Source organism: Typopeltis vanoorti, chromosome 3 (assembly GCF_054136105.1).
Source record: "Typopeltis vanoorti isolate ZY-2024b chromosome 3, IOZ_Tvanoo_1.0, whole genome shotgun sequence".
In the NCBI taxonomy this organism is placed as follows: Eukaryota; Metazoa; Arthropoda; class Arachnida; order Uropygi; family Thelyphonidae; genus Typopeltis; species Typopeltis vanoorti.
The window spans coordinates 163,066,412-163,087,651 of NC_143551.1; the positions used below are offsets into that span (position 1 = coordinate 163,066,412).

The following is a 21,240-nucleotide window of genomic DNA, read 5'->3' on the forward strand; positions in this document are numbered from 1 at the left end:
AAATTAGTTTTATGACAACAAATTTTATTGATTAATTTGGAAATAGTCTTTTTTAAAGTTGCATTTCATTTTGTATTTTCGATAAATCATCGAAAATTCTTAATTTTCGATTAAAAAAAAAAATATATATATATATATATATATATATATATTGAAACAAGACATGCCCTATCAGGCCATGTCCTGTTTTCAATAAACACGAACAACGAAAGCCGCCAACATGAAGTAAATTGGACAACAACTTCAAACCTACACATTTGCCACGATGAGGTAGAACGCTGCATTGTTGAGTCAAAAGAAATCACCTTGGACCCTCTTCATATGAACAGTAATCTCAGCTATAATTTGCCTGTCTCTTTCAGCTCTACTATCAGATACTGGAGTTCGCGTGGTTCCACACACGCACAAGTACAACAGTAGAACTTTAACACGGACTATAGCTCAAGTTCATAATAACTGTAATTTACAGTCGAATATTATAGCTTTAGGTCTCAATGTTTTTTTCAGTGTCTTTTAATAGCTTTCTATGTTCTTAATGTCTGATGAAGTCGATCCCGATGAAACTTGTTGCGTTTTCAAATAAATCTCAATTTGTTATAATTCTCAGATTTTTAGTCAGTTTATATTAAAATGAACACACACATATATAAGTTCCCACTCTTAAGCAGTGACTTTATTTATTAAATACTGGAAAATATTAAAACTTTCATATGCAAAGTAATATTTCTAGGATCAGATACAGTAATATATTATTGCTGTTTCTTTTTTGATATTCATCTTATCTTTCTCCAAAAAAATAAAAATAATAATAATAATGAAATTATTATTAAAAAAAGACTTTATAAAGGCCAGAACTCATTGAGGCCATACTATTCTCACCAGCAGTTATACCTCTTCTTGAATTCATTCATGTTACTTGTACACAACATCCAATGGCAATCCATTCCAATCACATACCACTCTATGAGAGAAAAATCTAGCCCTCATTCCCTTCTTGATAGCATTCATTCATTCTCAACTTCCAAAGATGCCCTTGTGTCCTTTCTCCATCCTCCATAAAATAAAAAATTTAATTTCTTGGTATCCTGTATAACCCTTTCAAAAATTTGTAAGTCTCAATCATATCATCCCTCTTTCTCCTGCTTGCATCCTATAAATTCTCAATCTGTCTTCATAATCAGTATTTCACAATCCTAATATCATTTTTTACATTCCTTTGTTTTCTCTCCACTATAGCAGTATCAGTCACCACGAAAACTAGGAGACCAGACCTGCATGTCTGGTCAATGCTTGATACGACTTCACAATCCAGGTGAAGTGTTATGAAACTTGTAAAAAGGCAAAATAACAAGGTTTTTTAAGCATTGTAATTATTCTCTGAGTTGCATTTACAATCTTTGCTATATGATCCTTCAACTTCCTGTCTGCTAAAACTACAAGATCCCTAGCCTGAACAACTTCTTCTAGCATAATCACACCAAAGTTTGATTGACCTTATGTTTATTAACATTGAACTGATAGCCATTTTCACATGCCAACAATTCCAGCCTATTCGAATCATTCTGCAAGTACTGCATATCAGCAGCACTCCAGATTACCCTGCCTATCTTTGCATCATCAGCAAATAGCTGTATGTTGCATGTAAAATCCTTCCCAATGTCATTAATGTACAGACTGAATAACAATGAAACAAGGACTGATCCTCAAGGCATACCATTGGTAATTTACTTTGAATTGTGCAGATTCACACTTCACATATATGATGTTTTGATATCTGTCAGTCAGCCATCCTCGTATCCATACCAATAGTTTATAATCCAATTCCATATTCTCCAATTTATGCAACAGTCTTTCATGCTGTATTCTGCCAAAAGCCTTAGCAAAATCCAAAAGTATCATGGTGTATCCATTTTCTTTGTCTAACTCAGTGATAATGTTATAATAGAATGTGAGCAAGTTGCTAAAACATGACTTTTCCTCTCAGTAAACTCATGCTGTTCATTTCAAAGTAGGGATTCTCTTTCAACACATTTCTGAATGAGAGCCCTAACCAACTGTTGGATTCAGAATGAAGAGAAAATAAAATTGTTGATACTCCCTTCAGACTCCAACATAATCCACCATATCAAAGGCTACATTTGTAGATATTATTTAATGTAAATCTCTTATTATAAACTATTATTCATATAATTACCTTTGAGTTTTTTTTATTTAATTATTTAATCTAGGATATGTATTAATAATAGAAAGGACTCTGTATAAAAATAACGTTCAGATTATTTTATTTATTCCTATATTAATAGTAGAAGAATTTGTGTTCATCATATTTAATTATATATTATTTGAATTGAAAAATATCCTTTTCTTTAGTTTCTGTATGTAAAGGTAAAATGTTATGTAATGCTTATGCTTATGCACTGCTGTAATTGTTGTCATGGAGACGGAGTTAAAAGTAGAATGTGCGAGTGTAGTAGCGCGTGAGTTATGGACGCGAGATGGAATTGATATGAGCGAGACAGTGAGAACAAGTTTTGGCGGGAAAAAGGAGTGAAAGTATAAAAACGGAAAGCAAAAGTAAACAAGGAACACAACAGTCAGCCATAGCACTAGAACTGGAGAACTAGTGACTGAGTGCAATTGGAGCACTCAGCACAGTGATGGCACTGAGAACAGTACAATAGAGATGAGGAAATAATTTATTGGCAGCATGGAGTTAAATAAGAGGCTGTAGTACAAAGAATTAAGTGCTGGTGACTAAGGATTGAAATGTAAATTGACAACTCAGAATATTGACATGGAATTCTGAAGTTAATGTTGTATTCCAGAGCTTTCAAGGAAGATTAGTAGAAAGCTGATTCTATTGTAAAGTAGTATATGGGGAATAAGTAGATTTTCTAGTGCAAGTGTGTCTGCGATGTGCTGAAATTAAAGATTAAGTTAATGTTAGCCTGATTCTTTTCTACTGCACCGTTCATAAAATTATCGGACCTAGCGGGAACCTTAAATGTCAATGTAAAATTCGGCCTATATGTAAACATTAGACTGCTAAAGATAATTAATATTTGATTACACTATTTTGCATAAACTAATCTGAATATAGGCACAGTATAATAGAAATTTCCCTATATTTGGATTAGTAATCAACATACAATTAATTAACCTTAATAAGAACAACGTTAAAGCAAGATGGCGAATCAAAAGACAGGAAGGACGATCCAACACAACTTTTCCAAAATCTTCACCATTACTCCTGAGATACTGATGCTCATAAGTTGGATACATTGGTATTTGCACCACCCTTGCAATGGGATTATCATACATTCTTTCCACTCTTGTGTAGTCTTCCCTGTTCTGAGACTCAAATTATGTAGCCTGGTGCAAGTAATAGCCAGTTCAGCTGAACTGGCTATTCCTTTCACCAGGCTTCATTGCTGAATTCGTATTCAGTTTGTACAACAGCTCTATTACTTCCCCCTCATACACAGGAGTTTCTTCATACTGTGAAGAGGTAGTGGTGAGTTCAATGTTGATTTTTTACTTATTCACCTCCCAAGTGAGTACTGCATGATCATTGTCACCAACTAGGGACAAAATAGTTACGTCTTACATTAAAACTAAAACTCCCTCAGGCACTATAATCATATTTAACATTCTTTTACCATGAATTTCTTCTGTCACATGCTGCTTCAGGAAATTTTGTAATAGCTCAATAAATTCTGTTTCATTCTTTTCATGCAGTTCCACAACTGCCCAATCAATGTTCAGATAATTAAAGTACCCCATTGTGATTACTCTTTTCACACCTATCGTTTTTATTTGGCGATGCATTTCTTCGTCACTAGCAACAAGTCCACCAGGTCTGTAACAATGCCCCCCCCCTCCCCATGTATTTGATCTAGATAGACTTCACCTTACATCAGATAGCTTCAAACTCACTGCTACATGAAAATTTTTAATGGTATTGCAGCCATAGGTCTCAACTCGAACTGGATACAGGTCATCTGATATCATTAGCAGTACTCCTCCTCCTATTTTTTCTGAAAATGCTATAAACTTTACACTTGATACCAGTTAGTATGTCTGCTTCTGATAGCCATGTCTCTCTCTCTAATGCCTACAATATGGGGTCCCAAATTGTACACGGAATGAGAATTAACAATCTGAGATTTGCAGATGACATTATTATTATTGAAGAAGACGAAAGAGAACTACAAAAAACACTGAAACTGTTAAATGAGGAAGGGAAGAGATTTGGACTTGTTATGAACTTGGAAAAAACAAAGACAGTGGTATTTGGTGAGAAGAACATGAAACAAAAGATATAAGTGGATGGAACTGATATAGAAAATGTAGAACAATTCACATATTTGGGAAGTAAACTGACATATGACTTGGACTGTAAAAAAGAAATAAAGATCAGGATTACAAAGGGAAGAACAAATCTGAAGGCCATGGATAACATCTGGAAAAGTAAAGTGATCAGTCTGCAAACAAAACTAAGAGTACTGGAAACATGTATCTTCAGCAGTGTACTGTACGGATCTGAAACGTGGGTAATAAATAAAGAATCAAGAAAAAGAATTTTGGCATTTGAAAGAACTTGTTACAGGAAGATTCTAAGAATAGGATGGGTACAGAAAATCACCAATGAAGAGCTCTATCAGAAGATACAACCAAAACAGAACTTAATGCAGAAGATTATAAAACGGAAGTTGCAATTATTGGACACATCTGTAGAATGAGTGAGGACCGGAAGATAAAGACAATTATGTTTGGTATTTTGGATGGTTTAAACAAAAGAGGTAGACCATACAGAGAATGGATAGACGATATGTGTGGAATGGGTGTAAAAAAACTGCGACACTGTGCACTGGACAAAAAAAGGTGGAAGAAGATAGTGAAACAGGCATCAGACATCAACGGGCAGTGAGCCCATGGTTTGTGATGATGAGGATGATGAATATATTAACCAAGGCAACAAACTCTACTCCTTTGTTTCTGATACTCCTAGCATTCATGTACAGACAATAGTTACCTGTATGCTTTTTTTTGCATATTCTTGTCTGTGGTCTGCATGACACAGTTCAACAACTTGCAGATCTCTATTCTTATCTAGTTCTTTACTCATGCAGACATCATTACACATGCTTGTTAGGTTTGAACTGGATGATCACAGAATTTTCCTCTCTTCATAATCATTTCCATAATAATAACCATTCCCAACACAGTTACCTAACATTGTCACTCTTACACATAGATTATCCAAATTTCTTCCATCATAATTCAATTTCCCTGACACTGTGTTAAGTGTCATATTAGTTAATAATTTTTCAAGACTCCCAGTGCCAAACACATTCAAGTGTAGGCGGTCTCTGTTATATAGATCCATTCTTCCCTCAAACTTACTACATACACACACACACATCCAAATACTCTCATCAGTTCCTTCTATGGAGCCTGCACATTGAATCATTTCCCTTCGTAGTTCTTCGTAATTCATTTCCATCATATTAGGTAATATACTAATGATATTTACTTTCTCACTCTTCACTCTCACTTCCAACAACCTTTTCGTATCCTCTCTGATATTTTATGATATCTATGATCATTGATTTTACAGCCTATCAGGGATCCAACTGGTTGATACTTACTTGAAATATTCTTCTTTTATAGATAATTGAAAGTCATCATTATCATCAAATTCCTGCCATGTACAGGATATGATAGTACTACATGAAAAATTTACATCATTACTAAATTCCTATTTACAATTTTCCTCCAAATTAGTCTGTTACTTGTCAAGACTCAGATTATCAGATCTTATGTTTCTATCATTTAAGGCACTTTGTACCGTATCAACCCACCTATATCTTGTATCTTGGTCTTCTTCTGGGTTGTTTTCCTGCCAACCTGGCAGAGAACACTTGTTTTGCTAATCTTACCTCGCCCATTCTGTTGAAGTGACCATACCACCTGAGATTAGCTCTGCTAATGCATTCCTGGATGTTGACAATATCAAGTTCTTTCCTAATATCCTCATTAATATGATATTGCCATTGATGCCATCTGTTCATGCCTCTAATCTTTCTCAGGACTCTCATATCTGTGGTCTCTATTCTTTGGTCAAGTGTTTTACATCTGATCCAGCTCTCAGATCCATAAGGTAAAACTGGTTTGAACACTATCTTGTATACAGCTAATTTAGTGTTCTGACTAATTTCTCTCTTATCCCATGTGAATGTATTCAATTGACTTCCTACCAAAATCGTGCCTAAGTAGCTGAAATGTTTTACTTGTTCCACAGGTTCTCTGTTCACAACACAGTTGACATTTTCAACGATTCTGCCTATTTTCATTGTCTTTTTATTGCTGACGTATGAAAGCAGGTTTCATACGTCACCTGCTTTCAGTAGCAAGCAGATGGATTGTTAGCATGTTACATTTTTTCCTGCTGTTAAGTGTTGACCGATGTTTTCAAGGTTAGAAATTAAAAGTATTAAAAAAATTCCTTGTATATAACTTCTTAAGTATATCTGAGTATTGAGATTAACAAGTTATGTAATGAAATTGGTTAATAAGTTAAAATTTATTTCATTACTAATGCTATTTTAGTGACTCTGTAGTATTTCTTGGAGTTAAGCCAAATCAGGTTTCAACACGAAGCGTAGGAACTCGAACAGACAACCATACTGTTCTGACACGGTCACAGTCCGTACCATTAAAAGAAAGAGTAATGGTGAGTTTAAATTTATATACTGTATTTTAAGTATATGTGCAGCTCTAGGATAACATTAATGCTATCCTTTATTACCAACTATCCATTGGAGTTTCCAGCTCATTCTTTTGAGGATATGCAAAAGCATAACTGATTTTTAATCATATGATTCAATTTTTTTTTTTTTTTTTTTGCTATGCTATTTAGATAGCATAGTAAACAAGATGGAAGCATATGCTCAAATACAAGCCACCATGTTTAGTACCAATCTATAGCACAAAATAATAATAATAATAAGCTTTTTATTTACAGAACCTAGTTGCTGTTTGTTTATTTTTGATGTTTATCACCAAATAATATGAATCTTATATTCAGTTTCTTTTTTCAGACAATTAAATAATTATTCATATTTTCTTAAACTTCTACATTATTTTTTTTTATCAAAGTACACTTAAATCATACTGCTATATTGTGCAATGTGGTGTTGACTCATAGCACTACATGAAAATAAAATAAATATAGTAATGTATTCACTTCCGAAGTTATTTTGTGGGATTTCAAGCTACCGTTCTTGGAGCACCAAAGCTCATCATGAACAATACACTTAAGTAATCAGTTCTTTTTTTTTTTAATTTCAAAGTTGGAATCATTGATGTATAAATTGCCTTTAATTATTTGTTTCATTTAATGATGAATTTTCATGTAGTGCTATCATAACATACTCCCATAAGGATATATGTCAGTACTAAACAGATACCGTAATAATGAAATAGCAATAAGGCAAAATGATAATATATCCACTTGGAAACCAATAAATAGAGGAGTCCGTCAAGGCTCTCCTTTATCACCCATATTATTCAGCGTATATATATGGACAATATTATCAAAAATTGGAGAGAAGTAAATACATGTATGTGGTTTCCAAATCACTCAATATACAAAAATAAACAAACTACTCTTTGCTGATGATCAGATCATCTTTGGAAAAACTGAAGATGAACTTCAGAAATCAATTTATAATTTAAATAATATTATACAATAATATTGCCTAGAAATGTCAACATAGAAAACTAAAGTCATGACTTTTTATGGAATTAACCCTGTCAGAAGTAAAATAGTAATAAATAATAAAATAATTGAGCAAGTTAACAATTTCAAATACCTAGACTATAAATTATCTTACATAAATGAAATAGATATTGATTTTAAGATGACAAAATTTATAAAAATCACTGGAGTAATTAACAGGACCTTCAAACCTAACTACATACAGAAACACACAACAATAGCTAAACCTACATTATTATATGGGTGTGAGATCTGAACCTTTGGAGAAAGAGATATACAGAAAATTCATGCAGCAGAAATGAAATTCCTTCCTTAGGAAAACAGAAAAACTCACTTCATTAAATAAAAAAAGAAATAGTGAAATAATTAAAAATCTCAAAATCAATCCCATAACAGACTTAATGATTAAATATAGAAAAAGCTGGCTAGACCATATAGCAAGAATGCAGAGAGAAAGATTACCAAAAAAAAAAAAAAAAAGATCTTAACATATAATTCTAAAGAAACAAGGAATAAGGGACGACCAAGAAGAAGATGGACTGAGTCTGGAGCAGGCCACATGGCCTGGAACCTGGATAGGAAGACGACACCAACGACAAAATTGTGCTATGTGGTATTGACTCATAGCACTACAGCAATTTCTCGATTAGTGCCCCTAATACGTTCTTTAAAACAGGCGCATTAATCGAAAATGCACTAATTGAATATAATAACCTATGGGAAAATGTATAGTTCGTTCCTCAAATTTCTTTTTTGATCCTTAATTTTTTTATAAAAGAATTAAGGTATGTCTCCAGTCCTAGTTAAAGGAAAACCATGAAGCTGAAAGACAATAAAACATATTCATAATATAAATTTTATTATTCTACTTCTTAACAAAGAATTGAGCTAACGTAGTTTGGCGGGCATTTTGTTTCTTTTTTTTCATACAACCGACAGTATGGCCCTATAGCCTCTTCTACTCTTCTGCAAATTTTACTGCTTTCTTCATCAGGGTCAGCCTCTAAGCCAGTGGTTCTTAACTTTTTCAAAGTCAAGGAACACTTTTGATTATAAGAAAAATTTGGGGAACACCAAAAGCATTAGGGTCATAAAACTAATTATGACCCTAAATAAAACAACAAATTCCTGCCACGTACCCTCAAGGGGTGTACAGGATATGATAGTACTACATGAAAAAAAATTACATCATTACTAACTTCCTATCTACAATTTTCCTCCAAATCAGTCTGTTACTTGTCAACACTCCAACATTATCAGATCTTACATTTCTATCGTCTAAAGCACTTTGTACCGTATCAATCCACCTATATCTTGGTCTTCCTCTGGGTCGTTTTGCTGCCAACCTGGCAGAGAACACTTGTTTTGCTAATCTTTCCTCGCCCATTCTGTTTAAGTGACCATACCACCTGAGATTAGCTCTGCTAACGCATTCCTGGATGCTGACAATGTCAAGTTCTTTCCTAATATCCTCGTTTTTAATATGATATTGCCATTGATGCCATCTGTTTACGCCTCTAATCTTTCTCAGGACTCTCATATCTGCGGTCTCTAGTCTTTGGTCGAGTGTTTTACTTCTGACCCAGCTATCAGATCCATAAGTTAAAACTGGTTTGAACACTGTCTTGTATACAGCTAATTTAGTGTTCCGACTAATTACTCTCTTATTCCATATGAATTTATTCAATTGACTTCCCACCATACCAGCTTTGCTGATTCTGTTGTCTATTTCTATATTGAATTTACCATCTTCAGTAAAAATCGTGCCTAAATAGCTGAAATGTTTTACTTGTTCCACAGGTTCTCCATTCACAACACAGTTAACATTTTCAATGATTCTGCCTATTTTCATTGTCTTTGTCTTTTTATTGCTGACCTTCATACCATATCTATTACAACAGCTATTCAATTTAGTCAGAGAATCTTGCAGACTTGTAGCGGATTTATTTAGAAGTATAACATCATCCGCATAAAGCAAAGAGCTGACATTAACATCTCCAATTTTGATATCAGGTTTAATACCACTTTCCTTCATAATGTGATCCATATAGATTATGAATAACAGAGTGGATAATGTACATCCTTGTCTCACACCAGATTTAACATTAACCATCTTCCTGTACTTCCTTCAATTCTAACTGCCGACTTACAACTCAAATAAAGACAAAGTATTGCTTGGTATAATGCCCCATTCACACCATATAACTGCAGCGTATTGAATAGCTTCTCTCTTGGCACCTTGTCATATGCCTTTTCCAGATCGACAAAACTTAAATACAGATCTTTGTTATATTCCCATGCTTTCTCGACTATTTGTCGTAAAGTGAAGATCTGATCCTGACAGCCTCTATTTGGTCTGAATCCAGCTTGTTCTTCACCAAGCTTTTCTTCCACAATTCTTCTCAACCGTTTCTCAAGTATACTTGCATAGATCTTGCCAGGAACACTCAGTAGGGAAATACCTCTGTAATTCTCACATGCAGTTTTATTTTCCTTTTTATATATGGGTACTATGAGAGCTCTACTCCAATCATCGGGAATTCGTCCCTCTGTCCAGGCTTTCTGAACTATGCAGTGCAGCCACTGTAAGACTCTCATACCACCATACTTCAGCATTTCTGGTCGAATATCATCTACTCCTGCTGCCTTTCCACATTTTAAGCTTTTGATGGCTTTTTCTACTTCAAGTATGGATATCTATTCCTGACTGCATGCCTGGTCAGTGTTTTTTACCACTGTGCTGTCATCACTGCTTGTTTCATTTAGCAGTTTTTCAAAGTAATTACTCCATACTTCAAGGATATCTTTTTCTCCCATTTTCATGTCACCTTTATCATCTCTAATTCCTTTTATAGCACTCTTTCCTCCATTCTTAAGCTTCTTCAACAACCTCCAGAATATTTTGCCGCCTTCTTGATATTTATTTTCTATATTCTTGCCAAAGTCCTCCCATGACTTTTGTTTAGCTAGTTTTACACAGTGCTTAGCATTCTTGCATTTGTCTCTATATTCTCTAAGAGCACAAGCTGACTTATTTGACAGGAACTTTTGGTATGCTTTCTTCTTTTCCTTCACTGCCTCTTTAACTTCCTGTGTCCACCAGGGAGTTCTGATTTTTTTATCCTTGCACACAACCTCACCACATGCCTCTCTGGCAGAATCAATCAATGTTTTCTTCAGAGTTTGCCACTGAATCTCCAAGGTTTGATTCATGTTCTCAAACTCTTTCATTTTTTCTTCAATAATCTTTGTGTATTTTAGTCTACAGCTCACATCTGAGAGCTGCTCAACTTTTATTCGCTTTAAAACTTTCTTACATGTTATTCTTTTCAATATGAAATTCAATTTTATCCTGCTCAAGACTAAATAGTGATCACTTCCAATTTCAAATCCTCTGTACACTCTGGTGTCCTGCACCAGGGAGAAAACATCACTATCAACAATAACATAGTCAATGAGACTTTTCTTATTCCTAGCCTCTTCTCTCCATGTGAATTTGTGCACATTTTTATGTTGGAACATGGTGTTAGTAATAACCAGTCCATGTCCTGAGCAGAAATCCAACAGATATTTGCCATTATTATTAGCTTTGCTCTTTTCTCCAAATTTTCCCAAAATATTTTTGTATGTCTGACAATCATTTCCTACTCTGCTATTCAGATCCCCAACAAGGACCAACTTTTCTTTTTTCATTGTGTCAGTTGCTTTCTCTAAACCCTCAAAAAATTCCTCCACTTCTATCTTAGTAGAAACTTCTGTGGGACCATAGGCACAAATAAGTCTCATTGTGCAGTTCCCCATTCTCATATTTGCCCACATTACTCTACTTGAGATTGACTGCCATTCAAGAAGATTAGCCTCGTATTTTGTGTTGAATACTATGGCTACTCCTTCTTTTCCGTGATTGTCATCGCCTGAATATAACATTTTGTATTTATTGCTCAGAAAGATCTCACCAGTTTTGGTCTTTTTTGTTTCAGTCATCCCTATTATGTCGATCTGGTAACTATCTAATTCTTCAGCTAGCTCCATTTCTTTGCCATTCAGGCTTCTTACGTTGATAGTACCGATCTTTAACTCTGGTGATGTTGAGTTGGGGTTTATTTTCAGATTTGTTCCAGTAGCTGACTTTTCGCTGTTTGCCCTGGTTCCCTGGTGAAAACAACGGGGGCCTTGTTTAACCGGGCGACGCCCCAGCCGGCATGAAATTTTGTCATGTTGTACCATCATTCAATATTTTGGTTTAACCAATAAGAATACAATTTGGTCGGCTAAATCCTAAATTGCCAGCCCATTCTCGTCCGTTCAGTATCCAAGTAGATACCCAACAGGGTGCGCCACGAGAAGGTGAGGATTGGACATTAGGTCAGAAGCCCTGGTCGGTTCTCCGCATTTTTAAAGGCTATGTGGAGGTCTCCTCTCAGTTATACAGCTTTGACCCTTAAGCACCCCTGATTTTAATGTCATACTTGAGCTTGTTGGCTTTTGCAGGTTTCAGCAACATCAGGTTTAATATGTGATATACCTACCCTATTTCTTTGTCTATATTAGCAAGTCTTTCATGCTTTTTAGTTTTTATATTCATTAATATTGAGAAACCGAGCTCACACAAATATGATGTTGAAAACTAACAAAATGTTCAGTGCCCTTGTGGAGAGAGCTGGGTATTTCTGTTGGACAAAAATACAAAATTCCTCAAGAGTTATTTCAGAGAATTTCATTTTTAAAGTACGATCCGTTGACAAGGTAACTAATTGTTGTTCTTCTTGTAATGAAAATTCACAACTCGATGTGTTAACTGTGGCAAATGGATTTCTTATCCAGTCATAATTGTGTGTATTTAAGGAAAGAAAGTAACTTGAAATATTTTCTTCTAATATTGTTAATTGTTCTGTTATAAGAACAATTAACAAATAATTGTTAATTGTTGCCTCGACATTTTTAATTCAGAGTAGCCAGTTACACTCAGAACTATGACATCTTTCACCGGCCAAACACTTGTAACCAGTTCGTGGAACACAAGTGTTCTGGGGAATACCGGTTAAGAACCACTGCTCTAAGCATTGCTGCTTAAAAACTTTGATTGTACGAAAAATATTTTCAAATTGTTTCTGTGAAACTTCTTTTGGCTGACTTCAGTGGTTAAATTTTCTTCATATTCTTCAGGATCTTCCCACTGTGCATCTAAATTTAGCATGTCGGAATCACTCAATTCTTCAGAATGAGATTTAATTAACTCTTGGACGTTATCATTGAAGGGGAGAAAGAAATGAAGGATGTACGAATTGGCTGCCAACACGCGAAATCATGTGCTTTATAGATAAAATTTCCCAACTGTTATACAAGCAAAATAGTTACCACTTTAAAAACTACAATGATCATAAAAGAGAAGTTAATTTTCCAACGTGTAATAATAAACAACTCATCCCAGAAGACTGAATGATTGTCCTATTATCAGAATGGATTCTCCTTTTTGTGACATGTGCAGAAGTGTCGAAGGGTCTCGAATCTGTAGGTGTACTATAGCAGACGACATAAAATTTGGAACATAGTGTACATGGAAGTAGTGTAGTATGCCATTAAAAATAACTTTGTAAAATGTTTTAAATAGGTAACTAAATTATTTCATTCTGGTGAGTGCTTTTTTAAAATAGTTAGCCATAAAAATGTATAGATAGAAAATTTTTAAAATCTGTCATCTTTTAAAAATTTTTTAAATTTATAAAAGATGTATATAGGCGCGCTAATCAAATTTGGGTATCGAAAAAAAATGACGCACTAATCGGGGGCACATTAATCGAGGGATTACTGTACATGAAAATGAAATGAATATAGTAATGTACAGTATTCAGTTACTGAAGTTATTTTGCGGGATTTCAAACTAGCATTCTTTGAGCACCAAAGCTCATCATGAACAATACACTGAAGTAATTAGTTCTTTTTTTTATTATTATTTCAAAATTGCTTTTAATGATTTGTTTCATTTAATGATGTAAATTTTCATGTAGTACTATCATATAATATCTTGTATAACCTATAAGGATTTATGTCAGTAATTTGGGAATGATGAAACTGGAATGGACCAAAGTACTTTGCACAATGATTGGGCTTTAGGTGATCATAAAATCTCCCAATTTTGGGTGAAATGTTGCCATTCTTGTTCAGATTTGGGGAATGTTTCATTGCTATTGCCTAACTTGAAATATTATCTCCCAGGCTCCTAATATCTTTTATAGTATTATTATTATTATTGCATAACACCTCCAGGGAGTCCAAAGACTCATTGAGGGAGGGCACCTACTCTACAACTCTCCATCTCCACCAACTGTAACTACCTTCATCATCTACATCTACACCAACGCCATCTACTTCTGACCACTACCACTAGTATTTTCACAGGCAATCACGAACATCCATGCCCACGGTGGGATTCGAACCCACTGCCTTTTGGCTGGACAGCAGATATGCTAACCACTCGGCCAACCAGGCAATCTTATAACTTTTTTTTTTATAAATCCCATGTGAAGAGTGTCCAACATGGTCTCCTAGTCATGAGTAACTTTGCCACAATGATAGTAGCATATTTATTTTTTGTGTTCTTTAAAGTGGATGGATATTAACCATTTGTAGATATGTTAAAGATAGTTTGTCCTCAGCATTAGTTGGCATTGGCACTGAGATCATTTTAAGATCACATTCAGCCCAACTGCTATTTATAAGAGATATAGTACAAAAGTAATGCTGCTTATCTCCTATTTTTTTCTTTTGATTTGAATACAGTTAAAAAGCATTGTGTGTCACAGAATTGATAGTAATATTCTCTAGTTCCACCACAGTAAATGGATCTGTGCAGCATACAAGTAGTTAAAAATTTCAAAGTCTTGACATCCATACTTCAGGACGGAGAATGGAGTCTTGCTTGTGAACTTTTGGAGAGGTGTATACCATGATCAGTTCAGGAGTTACGTGGAAGTATTGTTGAAAGTTGAAGGAAATAAAATGCATCTGTAGTCTTTGGCCCATCAAAAACATGAATGTGGTTCTCCTCCATGATAAAGTGTTTTATCTCACACCAGTTGGTGCACAAGGGGTGCAGTTGTAACACTTGGCTGGACTGCCTTCCTATGGGATGGCCCAGATAGGGCACCCTCTCACTACCACCTGTTTGGCCTCTGAACAAGATTTTTGGATTAAACATCCAGAGATCTTGTATGTCTTAAACTTCATTTTCTGTTATTCCTCCTGAGTTGATATGAATTCATAAGTATTTAAGATTCATCACGTGTTTAATTATTTTTCTGTTATTTCTAGCTTACACCTGATTGGTTGCCTACTAATCACAAATGTTTTAGTTCTCTCTGTTAATATGTCCATATTATATTTTTTTTGCAAAGCTGTTGGAAATGAAATACTTCTCTTTGTAAATTATTTTCTGTCTGCTGTCTCATCTGCATATCTGATTAGATTCACTGTATTTAATTTTTATTCCATTTAACTTATCTTTTAGTTCTGTTATTACTTCATCCATTAAAATATTGAGCAGTAGTAGAGGACCTAATGAATTACTCTGATTCCTTTCTTCATTTTAGTTGCGTTTGTTTCATTATTGCTATAAATATTGTAGACTTTCTAATTTTATACTACCAAATACTTTATGCAAATATATAAAGCACATAAAAACCAGAATGTTATATTCCATTGATTTTTCTGTTAGTTCTCATATTGAAGAATTTAGGGACACAAAACACACGTGTTGAAAAGATTATTTTACTGATTAATAATAAAATAATAACTTTACGTTTCGACCCCTGTATTGAGATCATCTTCAGAAGGATACATGTGTAAAAGAACAAGCTACATGCTGTTGCACTCTATACAAGTAAATTACATCTACATTGTTAACTAATCTTTTTTCTTAGCCTGCCCTCTAGTGGAAAAAAAAAATTAAATTAAATAAAATAAAAACTACAATAAACCCTGCTAAAGTCCTCACGTACTAGGATTCTTCTGGAATTATACAGTTTATATTGTTATATTATGATTATCTTCTGGATTTGTACAGTACAGGTTGCTGCTTAATGTTCAGGAGGGGGAAAAAAAAACTTCAAGTCTTCTTGTATTGAGATTTTTCTTTGTGGTTGCTATGAAGGTTGTAGATGGGTCCTCCACATTCTTGGAATTGTTAGACCATCATTTTTATTCAGATTCGGATCATGTTTGAGCATTTCCCATACTTCCTTGAATTTCTGCTCGAACCAGGTTTTGGTGCGGTGTAGGGACGGTACCTTTCCAGTCAATTCTGTGGTATGTTTGGAGTGCGTGGTCAGAAAGGCCGGTTTTTCCAAAGTGGAGGTATTTTATGTGACGTTTGTGTTCATCCTTTCTGATTGGGATGGTTCACTCTGTGTATGGTATGTTATATGTGCAATCTATTTTGTAAACCCCTGAGTGGGCTAAGTGTGGCAGGGGATCCTTGGAAGAACTGAGTAGGTGTCTTAATTTTGTCGGGGGTTTAAAGGTGGTTTTGTTGTTGTATTTGTGTAGTGTTCTGTCTATTTTTTCTGAAATGCCTCTAACATATGGTATAGCAATAGCATTCTTGAAATTTTTTTGTTATTAGTGGTATCTTTGTGGAGGATCTTGTGAATGGTTTTTATACTGTATCCATTTTTTATAAAGGTATGTTTGATGGTCTCATATTCATGGTTAAGAGCTTGTTAATTTGAACAAATAGTTTGAGCTCTGTATTTAAGGTGCTTATGACCCCTAGTTTTTGTGTTGGGTGGTGATAAGAAGTTTTGTGTATGTACTGGCCTCTGTGTGTGTAGGTTTGCGGTAAACTGAGAAAGAGAGACAGCCTGAAGGAAGACGTGTGTCTAGGAACGGAAGAGAGTTGTTTTTTTTTTTTTCAATTTCAGTGGTGAATTGGATGCGTTTGTGTTGTTTGTTCAGGTGGCTGAGGAATGTGTCTAGTGCTTGGTGGCCATGGGGCCAAATGGCAAAAAGTTTTCTATTAGTTGTTTAGCTGCAAATATTTCATCAGTACAGGATCTTCCAGATCTAAAACTTGTTGTTAGATAAGTTTTGCACAGATTTTCAGGATGATTGGCAATAGAGTGATGCCTCCGTAGTTATTTGGATCTGTTTTACTCACTTTTTTTAAAAATTAGCACCGATGTTTTTCCTCAATTCATCTGGTATTTGTTTTTTAGAAACCACTTCTTTTTAATAGTTTAGTTAACTGAATTACTAGAGGAAGAGAAATAGCAAAAGAAATTACTATTTCTTTTACTATTTCTCTTCCTCCATATGGTGATAGCTCATTTTGTATTTTGTCTATTAGGCTCTTTCTGTATTTCTAATTTTTCTTAAAACATTTTCTGTTTGTTTTGATGTTATTTCTAAGTCTTGTCTTTCAAATATTCAAGTAGTGTTATTTTTATTTCATACAATTTAGTAGTGTTCTTCCCAACTTTGTTTTGTTCAGTTAAGGGTATGTTTATATACAGTTGACTCTTGAACAACATCGGTTTGAATAGCGTGGGTCCAGTTATACATGGATTTTTTTTTTTTTTTTTTTTTCAATAAATATATTGAAAAATTTTTTTGGAGATTTGGAAAAAACTCACAGACAAACCACATGTCCTAGAAATATTGAAAACAATTAAGATAAAGTTAGGAATGGTGAGTGCATAAAATATATGTAGATAGTAGTCATTTTATCATTTACTACCATAAAATATACACAAATCTATTATAAAAAGTTAAAATTTATGAAAATTTACTCACTCAAACACTTATACACAAACGTACACAGACTGTACATGGTGCCATTCGTAGTCCAGAGAAATGTAAAAAAAAAAAAAACACACGTAAAGATGTGGTATTAAACATAACTGCATAAAATTAATTAAATATTATTTATTAATTTTAATATAATTACTATGATATAAATATATTAATATATATTATTATTAATTATTGGTGTCAGGACTATCAGGTGGAAAGACGTGCCTTTAGAAAGCTCCTGAAAGAACTGTGATTTTGTTGATTTATTAAGTGTTTCCTTAGATTTAATTGTGTGTTTTTAGTATATTATTGTAGATTTTTAGTGTAATTATTATACTACAGCATTTTATAACATAACCGCAGAAATATTATTAGTTTTTATTGCTCTTGAGAATTGCACCGAAAACTCGTCATAACAAGGCAGTGTCTAAAGCTCAAGTTCTTACTACTGAGGAGAGCATTTGTCCTGATTAACAAAAGTACTGCTACAGTGATAATGATAATTTATTTGAGGATAAAAGTTGATATTAGAAATATCTCGATTAAAAGAAATTATTAGAAAATCGACCAGAGAATTGGAAGAGGTGGAAAAACATTTGACTAAACTTAGACACGATAAGATAAAGGATCAGAACAATAATAGGCAGGAAAATACTTAACTTGGTAATCATAATATTAATAACAAGGTAAGGCAGAAAAATTTAACAAAAAAGAGGTGATGTGGTATGGTGACTTAATCTTAAAATTTGCACTTGCCAAGGGAGTCACCACTTCTAGTTTCCGGGGGATGAAAATTAAAAATATGACAAATGTAATTGAAAAGCAAAAAAAAAGTAAAAGAGATCCATCCATCCATCAGTGGCTTTGAGAGGCACTAAAGCGGCCATGCCTTCCAAGTATCCTTGGACTTCCCAACTATATTACGAGGATAAGGTAGTGGTTACCTTATCCTCGTAATATGATACAAGGCATATGGTTACCCATATGCCTCCAAGTATTCTTGTCTGCAAATTGCATGTGTTCTACTGGCTGGTTTGTCTGTTTTGAAGGATGAAAAACCAGAGTTTTCGGGAGAAAAATTCTCTACTTCTGTATGAGACCGGCTAACTCACCTTTCGTCGAAATAGACCAGATAAAGATTCTTCATGTCACAGGTGGAAATCGAACCCAGGCCTTCGTCTATACCGACTGAGCCATGGAGGCTTAATAATTTAAGTAGTAACAAATATAGTATTACAGAAGATATGAAAGGTCTGTTGGAGAAGCAAGAAAGAAATATGACAGAGTAAAAATTGTGGGATTGCTACCCAGATATGACAGTACTGAGTTAAGAAGGAGGGCAATGACATCAAATAATTTCAAGTGCAAGCTGTGTAGAGGAAATGGATGAGAGTTTTTAGATGTGTGGAGTGTGTTTGATTACAGAAAAGACTTGTATCAGAAGGATGGCCTGCACTTGAATTCATTTGGCAATGGATGCCTGGAGAAATTACTTCTTGGTATGAGACCTAATGCAGAGGGCAAATCAGGGAAACTAGATCATCAAGGGAGAAATGTGTGTGTGACAGTTCAGTGATGGTATGCAAATGTGATAAAAATACGAATGTCTTTGAATATGGTTATGTATGTAGCGAAGGTCCAAACTCAAAACATATTTTTACAGAAAAATATGTTTTGAGTTTGGACCTTTTGCATATGTCTGGGTAAGGAAAACAGAAAGTTCTAGAACAAGACCAAATAGATTGCATATCTAATTATAAGAATAGGGTAAGTGGTAATTTGTTATGGCTATACATAGATGCCAGGAGCATCGGAAGCAAAGCGGTTCAGTCTGTTGCTTTATTGAATACGATATGACCTAAGATTGTTGGCATTAGTGAAACTTGGCTGACAGAATCAGATATGGTAAATGGGATCAAGTGTAATCGGTATACATTTTTAGGAATGACAGAAGAGATGGGAAAGAAGGAGAACTACTAATAATATCAGTTGACTTAAGTCCAGTTAGGGTAGAAACAGATGGTAACAATGTCGCATGTAGCTGTGAATTTAAGCCTATCTGGTATTTAGTGGAAGTTAACAGAATGAAACATATAGTGGGGTGTTTCTACAGACCTGACTGCTCAGTTGCAGGGGAAAAGAAATGCATCGCCAATTTAGCCTTATGGGTACCAAATGAATGATCATTATGGATGACCAGTTTTCCAAACATTGATTGGGTAGAAGAGAAATCTCATGACAATAAAGAAGAGGAATTTATTCAATTTTGCGAGACAACTTTCTCTAGCAGCATATGAAAGAATGAACTCGGAGTCAAAGAGTGTTAGATTTGCTCATAGCTCCAGAAGGGGGGCGGGTCTCTGTTAAGAATATGGCTATTTTACAACCAATTGGTGACAGTGATCATGCTGTGTTTTCTTGGAAAGTATCTAATTGTATTGATGCTCCAATTAAAACAGATTACATAGTGAACTACAGAGCTGGAAATTATGATCAACTTAATAGAATACTATCTTTGGTCCCATAGTATCAGTTACTGAATGGGAAAATCTTTGAAAAAGTGCTTATATGAGGTGGTATCTGAATGTATCCCTAGTGTTCGAAGAATAAATAGGTTGGAATGAAATGGATGTGCAGCCTTATTAGGCAAGAGATCCACAAGAAGATGTGGAAAGAATGTCGTGAGATAAGTTATGAAATATATAAAGCTCAGGCCAGAAAAGTAACGAGTATTGTGCGGAAAGCTAAATTGCAGTGTGAAAAGAAATTGGCCATGCAAGCTAAAGACAATCCAAAAGAATTTTATCGTTATGCTGCAAGCAAAAGAAAGATGGAAGCTAATGAGATTGTTCAGTTAATGAGTGCTCACTGAGATATATCAACCAGGAATGGAAGGAATGTATGATAGTTCCATTGTACAAGGGAGGTGCAAAAACTACTGACCTATCGGCATCGCTTGTGTGATAGTGAAGATTTTAGAGAAGTTGGTAAGAACTCACATACAGACATAGGTAGACAAACAAGTTATACTCTGCAAGGAGCAGCATAGGTTTACTAAAGGAAGGTCATGTTTTAACAATTTGCTCATATTTTATAACAATGTTACTGCCAAGTTGGATAACGGGAATGGATACTATGATAATGTTGGATTTTTCTAAGACTTTTGATAGGATACCACATGAAAGGCTGTTGCATAAACTGGAGAGTATGGGATTGGAATATAAAGTCTTGACTTGGATCAGGGGATCGTTGACAGACTGATATCAGAATGTGGTATACAGCAGGTGTGAAATCTGCCAGATTTAAGGTGACCAGTAGTGTACCTCAGGGTTCAGTCGTTGGCCCATTATTGTTCAGTCTGTACATTAATGACATCAAGCAGGGATCTAACATCAGGTGTGCCATTGGTTGATGATGATACGAAGCTAGGTAGGTCAATCAGGGATGCTACTGATATTCAGCACTTAAAAAATCATTTGAATAGGCTGGGAAATTGGGCAAACAAAAATGGCTGTAAATTTAATGTTTGTAAGTGTAAAGTTATGCACTTTGGCATGATTAGAGTTCCAGCAGCATATTATATTAGTGGGTTTATGCTACAAGAAATTGAGGCAGCAAGGGACCTTTGCATATTGGTGGATAGGAATTTGAAGTTCAAAGGTCACATA

General features: G+C 34.6%; 1 protein-coding gene across 1 annotated transcript in view; it reads left to right on the forward strand.

The window, feature by feature from the left end:
• LOC150108716 (uncharacterized) overlaps positions 1-21,240 on the forward strand; it is a 131,803-nt gene that overhangs the window by 55,026 nt on the left and 55,537 nt on the right. Inside the window, exon 4 of the mRNA XM_090416174.1 lies at positions 6,613-6,736. Coding sequence (XP_090272300.1) covers positions 6,613-6,736 — 124 coding nt within the window. The remainder of the gene's footprint in view (positions 1-6,612; positions 6,737-21,240) is intronic.